Here is a 10,128-nt window from a genome sequence, read left to right on the forward strand (position 1 = left end):
GTATACATTTACTTAATTGTTTATAATAATTATTTGTGTAGTGTCATCAGTTTAGAAGCACAGGAATAGTCCTGGAACCAATGGATGCATGAGAATTGGTGGTTATCCATAATAAGCAATTTACAAGAGTAGAAAAGACATTACATGAAACAAAATTCTTTCTTCCAGGACAAAGCCGGCGTTCCTGATAAGGAGAGCCTGTACGAAGTTGAGGTTGTGCCAAGGTCACGCGAAGTGGGCCAGTCTTGGCTCTCGAGTGTCTTCACAACAGCCCGGGCCTTTGTCTTCAGCATGTTGATCGTTTTTCGCCATCGCCCGTCGCTCATAATCACCAACGGGCCAGGAACGTGTGTCCCGATCTGCATCGCTGCTTTCTTGATGAGAGTTTTGTGCGTGTGTCAGATTCGCATTGTGTTTATTGAGAGCCTGTGTCGCGTGCTGTCTCTCTCCCTGTCTGGCAAAATTCTATATAGGCTTGTTGACGATTTCTTTGTACAGTGGCCACAGCTTAAGGAAAAGTATCCAAGGTCCATATATATGGGTCGTTTGGTGTGAGACGAAGACGAAGTTATGTGATTTATTTATGACACGGTTTGAAAATCTTAATAAGTGCCTTATTAAGTATATATTCCATTTGATCTCAGAGGATACATGTGGTCAAAATAACTTTAGTAATTATTGTAAAGAACTGAAATTGAAATAAAAGATATCTATTTTGGCCCTGTTGAATCATATCTCTTTTGTTCACAAATCGAATCACAGGCTCTTTTTAAAGATCACATGACAAGATAGTGCTAAAAAAAGAGTTTTTAAGAAATATGAAAAATATCGTATATATAATTATGTATGTCCATGAATTTCTTGTAAATTATTTCTAATATTTTGATTTAAGGACATATTTAAATATGAGATTTCAAGAAGGCATAGAGAAAAGGTTAATAATTTCAATAGCCTAGCCAGAAAAAAAAGAAAATGTATCTGGAAATGGAGATGGACCCATTTTAGTGTAGCAAAACAACAAACCAATCGCTCATAGTCAGTCCCTCTGGAGCTGTCCTATTCTACACATGATATAAGCATCTTTATGTCCTTTTTAAAATTTATATCTGAAAATCTTGCAGACCTAGTAGTCCTTGTCGATTCTCTCATTAACTTAAGAAATGTTCTTTAAAAGATAAAAAAAGAACACATATTCAATACTTTTTGTGCATTTAGCTGAATGTGTGCCATTCATTCTATTTGTGATCTGGTGAGTGGTAGGCAGGGTTGGAGTCATCTGGCTGAAATGGCAAATTCAGAGAAAATATCACAGTTTAGACTGAATTTAAACAAATGAGAAAGAAGAGATTGAAGTCATCAAGCACCTGTTCGTACCAGCAGAATGTCATATGATTTTATTATTATTATTTTTATCCTTGTAGGCACATTTGAGTGTTGTGTTATTGTTGTTGTTTACAATACACTTTGATTTATAGAGGTAAATGAAGTTATTTTTACTGTATTTATGTACTTGCTGAAGAGATGTTACAATGTTTATAGATATTGAAAGGATTTGTAATATCCTAATTACTTTTCATAATGTATATTTGTCATTTGGATTTTTATCTCATTTAAGAAAGATGAAAAATATATGTATTTTCAAATATTCCATTTACAGGGATAAATATATACATTAAGTTAGTGAGTTACAACAAGTGATCCAAAAGAAATAAAAGGACAATGGCTGTTTTCCATTATCACAACTAAGCAAATAATCTTATAAAAGTGAACAAACAATGGATATTTTCTACATTAATTAAACACATGAGACATATTTAAGTGTCAAGAATTTCCTTAACATTCCACTTGTACCTTTCTAACAGCTAGTATCATCAAATGTTCATAAACATTAATCAACAATAACAATTTGAATATCACTTACATTATCAGCCTAAGCACCTCGCTGATTAGATCTCAATGTACATGACACCTCTCATATCAGTTACATGTGGACTTTCATATTTTACTATAAGTATTAAACAATAATTATAAAGAACATAACAGAGATATTGGCAAACACAAAAACTCGCTAGATACTCGAGTTCACTATAGTATAATCCACATCAAGTTTTAAAATCCATTTCCACATTTGATTTGCATTGTCAATTGATTTACCTTCATCAACCGGGACCCAAATAAACACAACTCATCAAAGTATGGTGGGAACCATTCAAACACAATAACCTGGTAGATTTCTTCAAATGAGATCACAGGCAAATGTGACTGTGTCAACATTAAAACAAAGCTTGTTGTTTTAATGTAATTCATATTTCTTATGATCCGTATCATTCATAATGATACACTGACTACAGTCGAGTTATAATCCACCAACAAAACGTTTCTAGCTCGACTAAAGTTTTGTATTTATCTTGGAAAAATGTATGCATTTTTATATTATTAATACCAATAAACTAGATGAGTCACTGGTAGTGAAAAAGTGAAAATAATCAACTTTGAAATGTAAAAATGGTTCTTCTCACTTTTATATTACATTTTTTTCTGCCTATATTGATAAAAAGAAAAACATATAAACTCAAACCAAAATATTACAAGTGTGGAACATAATTATATGTATTTATAATATCAAGAACCATGTCGTAGACAACCAAACGGATACTATAACATGTATCTATTTAGAATTTATATATATTCATATTTCTATACAATACTCATGCGTGTAACACGAGGATCTTAGCCAAGTGTCGTCAGCTTTCTCTGATTTGTGTGCAGATCGCCCATTAAGTAGAAGCTGACCTTATCTAACAGCAATGGTGGAGGCACGGCCCTGACTCAAGGTGCGAGGTCATGTGACCTCGCCCCTCACCCCAAGCTGCCAGTCAAAACATTTCAATTTTCAGCAAGCAAAGACCTTCCTCCCCTGTCTCTTTAAGCCCGGGAACCTTCATACCTCAGTTGCCATTGCGCCACAGGCCCTATTTTTCATGAATAAAGTGCCAATAGCTGATCGCTAGTTTCTCACTTCTAACCAGATGAGGGTACTCGTACACACACTGTTAGTGTTAAGCCACGAATTCTCATATTTCCAGCAGTCAGTGGTCGCCGGTTGCCTACAATGCCTTGTGGTATATGTAAGATGGCTAGCAACTGGTACACCACACCATGCATTACTCTGCGGAAACAGATGTTTGCTGGGTGCTGCTGATACATGTGAGACGTTCTCACTACGAGAGCGCTGTGCAGATCTCCACATAATGGCTAAGGCCAGCTGGCTAATCCTCATCTTTATCTGTCCAACGTGGGCACAAGGAACATAGATATATGGGGGAGATAGCGTTTGATCTTGCACAATACACACAACGTCCAGTGATCCGCCACAGACAGACTTTATTAACCTCCTCCTTCCTCTTCTCTACTTCTTCCTGTTATCTTCATTGCAGATGGTTATATGTTTCGTATTCGTTCTGACAGCACACAGATACGAAAACAGTAAAGTTGCTTTTTGTCGTCCCATAAAACAGCAGTACTTCTATCACACTGAGAATAAAGAAAATGATAAGCTGATATGGATCATATACTATAATTTTAGTCAACTGTAGCATTAATAGAGCCTGTCATATAGCACACATAAGTCTCTAAACGCAATAAAACACACACAAAATAAAACAAAAATGGCTCTAGTTTTACAAAGGGTGACTGAAAGAGTGGGAAAAGTCAAAGTTTGATGTGCGAAGCTGCCTTGGTGTGAAATAAAACCTATCCTGGAGAATGGGCAAGCGAATATATCCCCCGTCTGCAATGGGTTAAAAAGTAATGATAATGATAAGAAAAGAATACAGAATGAATATATATGCAATATCAAGAATTATATGTATTAGTAGATAAGACGGGATAAGGAAAGGTGAAGAAAACTGCTGTCCACAGGGGCACGAGGGTGAAAACTGGGTTGCGACGAAAAAGGTGGGAAGAAAATCTATGGAGTATTCACTTTGTCTTTCACTTACCTCTGGTTAATGGCATAATCTTTGTAGGTGAATGAGTGAATGACAGCAATGAAAGTAGAATGATGGAGCATTGAACAACGTATTTATAAAGCCAACGCAACGTTGCCATTCAGAGCGGAAACTGTGTGCGACAATGTAATGTATGCTGTGCTACACTTTATATAAGCATCACAGTCGGAAAAGAACATCTACGTTAACACATAAACTCGCAATTTAATACATAGATTTTTTTCAGCTTCAGATTGTTATTTGCCTTTTAATTCTGCTATTTAACATTTTATCTATTACATGACAGAGTTGAAGAATCAACTCAAGAATTAATGAGAAATGAAACCAATAATCTATAATCAGTTTAGCAAGTGTGATAAGTAGCGGAGTTGATGTGCTTTCCCTTTCTGTTCAGCAACACGTAAACACAAACGGCTGTCGCTCTGAATGAAGCTTTCAACTTGTACTGACTGTGAGTGATATGTATATATATATATATATATATATATATATATATATATATATATATATATATATATATATATATATATATATATATATATATATATATCATCATCATCATCATCATCATCATCAGCCTGTATCATTCCATTGCAGGACAAAGGCCTTTCTCAATCTTTTCCAGTCATTCCGGTCTTGTGTCCTCAGATTCCAGTTTACTCCTGCGAAATACGTTATTTCATCGCGCCATCTAGTCATTGGTCTTGCCATGGGTCTCTTTGTGTCGTGTATTACCCATTCTGTTGTTTTCTTTGTCCATCTGTTGTCCTGTCTCTGATATATATGCCCAGCCCACTGCCACTGCCATGTCTCTGATCCATATGTCATGGAGGGGAGGATACATTGGTCAAAATTCTTTCTCTTTAGACATAGTGGCAGACGACCTCGTAATATATTACTATGTGTACCGAAGGCACTCCAACCTAACCTGATTCGTCGTTTTATCTCTTGTTTCACGCATCCTCTCCCTGTTCCATGCATCCTCTCCTTGTTCCACGCATCCTCTCCCTGTTCCACGCATCCTCTCCTTGTTCCATGCATCCTCTCCTTGTTCCACGCATCCTCTCCCTGTTCCATGCATCCTCTCCCTGTTCCATGGATTCTCTCCCTGTTCCATGCATCCTCTCCTTGTTCCACGCATCCTCTCCCTGTTCCATGGATTCTCTCCCTGTTCCACGCATCCTCTCCTTGTTCCATGCATCCTCTCCTTGTTCCACGCATCCTCTCCCTGTTCCATGGATTCTCTCCCTGTTCCACGCATCCTCTCCCTGTTCCATGGATTCTCTCCCTGTTCCACGCATCCTCTCCCTGTTCCATGGATTCTCTCCCTGTTCCACGCATCCTCTCCTTGTTCCACGCATCCTCTCCTTGTTCCACGCATCCTCTCCTTGTTCCATGCATCCTCTCCTTGTTCCATGCATCCTCTCCTTGTTCCACGCATCCTCTCCCTGTTCCATGGATTCTCTCCCTGTTCCACGCATCCTCTCCTTGTTCCATGCATCCTCTCCTTGTTCCATGCATCCTCTCCCTGTTCCATGCATCCTCTCCCTGTTCCATGGATTCTCTCCCTGTTCCATGCATCCTCTCCTTGTTCCATGCATCCTCTCCCTGTTCCATGCATCCTCTCCCTGTTCCATGGATTCTCTCCCTGTTCCATGCATCCTCTCCCTGTTCCATGCATCCTCTCCCTGTTCCATGCATCCTCTCCTTGTTCCATGCATCCTCTCCCTGTTCCATGCATCCTCTCCTTGTTCCATGCATCCTCTCCCTGTTCCATGCATCCTCTCCCTGTTCCATGCATCCTCTCCCTGTTCCGCTCATCCTCTCCTTGTTCCATGCATCCTCTCCCTGTTCCACGCATCCTCTCCCTGTTTCCACGCATCCTCTCCTGTTCACGCATCCTCCCTGTTCCGCATCCTCCTGTTTCCACACATCCTTTCCTTGTTCCATGCATCCTCTCCCTGTTCCATGCATCCTCTCCTTGTTTCATGCATCCTCTCCTGTTCACGCATCCTCTCCTGTTTCCACATCTCTCCCTGTTCCATGCATCCTCTCCTTGTTCCACGCATCCTCTCCCTGTTCCATGCATCCTCTCCCTGTTCCACGCATCCTCTCCTTGTTTCACGCATCCTCTCCTTGTTCCACGCATCCTCTCCCTGTTCCACGCATCCTCTCCTTGTTCCACGCATCCTCTCCCTGTTCCATGCATCCTCTCCTTGTTTCACGCATCTTCTCCTTGTTTCACGGATCCTCTCCTTGTTTCTGCATCCTCTCCCTGTTCCATGCATCCTCTCCCTGTTCCACGCATCCTCTCCCTGTTCCATGCATCCTCTCCTTGTTCCACGCATCCTCTCCCTGTTCCATGCATCCTCTCCTTGTTCCACGCATCCTCTCCCTGTTCCACGCATCCTCTCCCTGTTCCACGCATCCTCTCCCTGTTCCATGCATCCTCTCCTTGTTTCACGCATCCTCTCCCTGTTCCACGCATCCTCTCCCTGTTCCATGCATCCTCTCCCTGTTCCACGCATCCTCTCCTTGTTTCACGCATCCTCTCCTTGTTCCACGCATCCTCTCCCTGTTCCATGCATCCTCTCCTTGTTTCACGCATCCTCTCCCTGTTCCACGCATCCTCTCCTTGTTCCACGCATCCTCTCCTTGTTTCACGCATCCTCTCCCTGTTCCACGCATCCTCTCCCTGTTCCACGCATCCTCTCCCTGTTCCACGCATCCTCTCCCTGTTCCATGCATCCTCTCCTTGTTTCACGCATCCTCTCCCTGTTCCATGCATCCTCTCCTTGTTTCACGCATCCTCTCCCTGTTCCACGCATCCTCTCCTTGTTTCACGCATCCTCTCCCTGTTCCACGCATCCTCTCCTTGTTCCACGCATCCTCTCCCTGTTCCACGCATCCTCTCCTTGTTCCACGCATCCTCTCCTTGTTTCACACATCCTCTCCCTGTTCCACGCATCCTCTCCTTGTTTCACACATCTTCTCCCTGTTCCATGCATCCTCTCCTTGTTCCACGCATCCTCTCCTTGTTCCATGCATCCTCTCCCTGTTCCATGCATCCTCTCCTTGTTCCACGCATCCTCTCCTTGTTTCTGCATCCTCTCCCTGTTTCACGCATCCTCTCCCTGTTCCACGCATCCTCTCCTTGTTTCACGCATCCTCTCCCTGTTCCACGCATCCTCTCCTTGTTTCACGCATCCTCTCCCTGTTCCACGCATCCTCTCCCTGTTCCACGCATCCTCTCCTTGTTCCACGCATCCTCTCCTTGTTTCACGCATCCTCTCCTTGTTCCACGCATCCTCTCCTTGTTTCACGCATCCTCTCCCTGTTCCACGCATCCTCTCCTTGTTTCACGCATCCTCTCCCTGTTCCACGCATCCTCTCCTTGTTTCACGCATCCTCTCCTTGTTCCACGCATCCTCTCCTTGTTCCACGCATCCTCTCCCTGTTCCACGCATCCTCTCCCTGTTCCACGCATCCTCTCCTTGTTCCACGCATCCTCTCCTTGTTCCACGCATCCTCTCCCTGTTCCACGCATCCTCTCCCTGTTCCACGCATCCTCTCCTTGTTTCTGCATCCTCTCCCTGTTCCACGCATCCTCTCCTTGTTTCTGCATCCTCTCCCTGTTCCATGCATCCTCTCCTTGTTTCACGCATCCTCTCCTTGTTTCTGCATCCTCTCCCTGTTCCACGCATCCTCTCCTTGTTTCACGCATCCTCTCCCTGTTCCACGCATCCTCTCCCTGTTCCATGCATCCTCTCCTTGTTTCACACATCCTCTCCCTGTTCCACGCATCCTCTCCTTGTTTCACACATCCTCTCCCTGTTCCACGCATCCTCTCCTTGTTTCACACATCCTTTCCCTGTTCCATGCATCCTCTCCTTGTTTCACACATCCTTTCCCTGTTCCACGCATCCTCTCCTTGTTTCACACATCCTCTCCCTGTTCCACGCATCCTCTCCTTGTTTCACGCATCCTCTCCCTGTTCCATGCATCCTCTCCTTGTTCCATGCATCCTCTCCTTGTTCCATGCATCCTCTCCTTGTTTCACACATCCTCTCCCTGTTCCACGCATCCTCTCCCTGTTCCACGCATCCTCTCCTTGTTTCACACATCCTCTCCCTGTTCCATGGATCCTCTCCTTGTTCCACGCATCCTCTCCTTGTTTCACACATCCTCTCCCTGTTCCACGCATCCTCTCCTTGTTCCACGCATCCTCTCCTTGTTTCACGCATCCTCTCCCTGTTCCACGCATCCTCTCCTTGTTCCACGCATCCTCTCCCTGTTCCACGCATCCTCTCCTTGTTTCACGCATCCTCTCCCTGTTCCACGCATCCTCTCCTTGTTCCACGCATCCTCTCCTTGTTCCACGCATCCTCTCCCTGTTCCACGCATCCTCTCCTTGTTTCACGCATCCTCTCCTTGTTCCACGCATCCTCTCCCTGTTCCACGCATCCTCTCCCTGTTCCACGCATCCTCTCCTTGTTTCACACATCCTCTCCCTGTTCCACGCATCCTCTCCTTGTTCCACGCATCCTCTCCCTGTTCCACGCATCCTCTCCTTGTTCCACGCATCCTCTCCTTGTTCCACGCATCCTCTCCTTGTTTCACGCATCCTCTCCCTGTTCCACGCATCCTCTCCTTGTTCCACGCATCCTCTCCCTGTTCTGCGGATCCTCTCCCTGTTCCACGCATCCTCTCCTTGTTCCACGCATCCTCTCCTTGTTTCACGCACCCTCTCCCTGTTCCACGCATCCTCTCCTTGTTTCACATGTCCTCTCCCTGTTCCACGTATCCTCTCCTTGTTTTACATGTCCTCTCCCTTTTCCATGCATTCTCTCCTTGTTCAATGGATCCTCCCCTTGCTTTACATGTCCTCTCCCTTTTCCACGCATTCTCTCCTTGTTTCACACATCCTTTCCCATTTCCATGGATCCTCTCCCTTTTCCACGCATCCTCTCCTTGTTTCACACATCCTTTCCCTGTTCCACGTATCCTCTCCTTGTTTTACATGTCCTCTCCCTTTTCCATGCATTCTCTCCTTGTTCAATGGATCCTCCCCTTGCTTTACATGTCCTCTCCCTTTTCCACGCATCCTCTCCTTGTTTCACACATCCTCTCCCTGTTCCATGGATCCTCTCCTTGTTCCACGCATCCTCTCCTTGTTCCACACATCCTCTCCCTGTTCCATGGATCCTCTCCTTGTTCCATGCATCCTCTCCTTGTTCCACACATCCTCTCCCTGTTCCATGGATCCTCTCCTTGTTCCACGCATCCTCTCCTTGTTTCACACATCCTCTCCTTGTTCCACGCATCCTCTCCTTGTTCTACATGTCCTCTACCTGTTCCACGCATCCTCTCCCTGTTCCACGCATCCTCTCCCTGTTCCACGGATCCTCTCCTTGCTTTACATGTCCTCTCCCTGTTCCACGCATCCTCTCCTTGTTTCACATGTCCTCTCCCTGTTCCACGCATACTCTCCTTTTTTCACACATCCTTTCCCTGTTCCACGGATCCTCTCCCTGTTCCACGCATCGCAGGATGTACTCGTCTTGATGAGTTGCCCTAGGTATACATACTCGTTCACTGCTTCTATTACCTCGCCCTGTATTTGTATTTGCTTAACTGGGGTTCGACTGTTGAACATGACTTTAGTCTTTTCCATGTTCATTTTAAGAGCAATCTTGACTTTCCCTATTGAAATCGCTTATTAATTGTTGTAATTCATCTGCTGACTCGCCGAAAAGAGCAATGTCATCTGCAAATCTTAGATTGCTAAGTGCTCATTCCCTATTTTAATCCCTCTCTACTTCCAATCTAACTTCTTGAATACCTCCTCCAAGCAAGCTGTAAACAGCTTCGGTGAGATGGTGTCGCCCTGCCTAACACCCTTTTTTATTGGTATTTTACTGGTTTCTGCGTGGATTTGATGGTCTCTGTACCATCTCTATATATATCCTCTAATAATCTGCAGTATATTTCCTCCACTCCTTGTTTACGAATTGCATCTAGTACTGCAGATATCTGTACCGAATCGAATGCCTTTTCATAATCTACGAATGCCATACACAGGGGCTTCCTATATTCGTTTGTTTTCTCTTTTATTTGA

At 44.0% G+C, this 10,128-nt stretch overlaps 1 protein-coding gene across 1 annotated transcript in view; it reads left to right on the forward strand.

The window, feature by feature from the left end:
* Positions 1 to 2,458, forward strand: part of Alg14 (ALG14, UDP-N-acetylglucosaminyltransferase subunit) — an 8,011-nt gene extending 5,553 nt beyond the window's left edge. Inside the window, exon 3 of the mRNA XM_043035870.2 lies at positions 169 to 2,458. Coding sequence (XP_042891804.2) covers positions 169 to 555 — 387 coding nt within the window. The 3' untranslated portion in view covers positions 556 to 2,458. The remainder of the gene's footprint in view (positions 1 to 168) is intronic.
* The last annotated feature ends 7,670 nt before the right edge of the window (positions 2,459 to 10,128 follow it).

Source organism: Penaeus japonicus, unplaced genomic scaffold (genome assembly GCF_977035675.1).
Source record: "Penaeus japonicus unplaced genomic scaffold, GWHDUDI00000001_assembly GWHDUDI00000031, whole genome shotgun sequence".
In the NCBI taxonomy this organism is placed as follows: domain Eukaryota; kingdom Metazoa; phylum Arthropoda; class Malacostraca; order Decapoda; family Penaeidae; genus Penaeus; species Penaeus japonicus.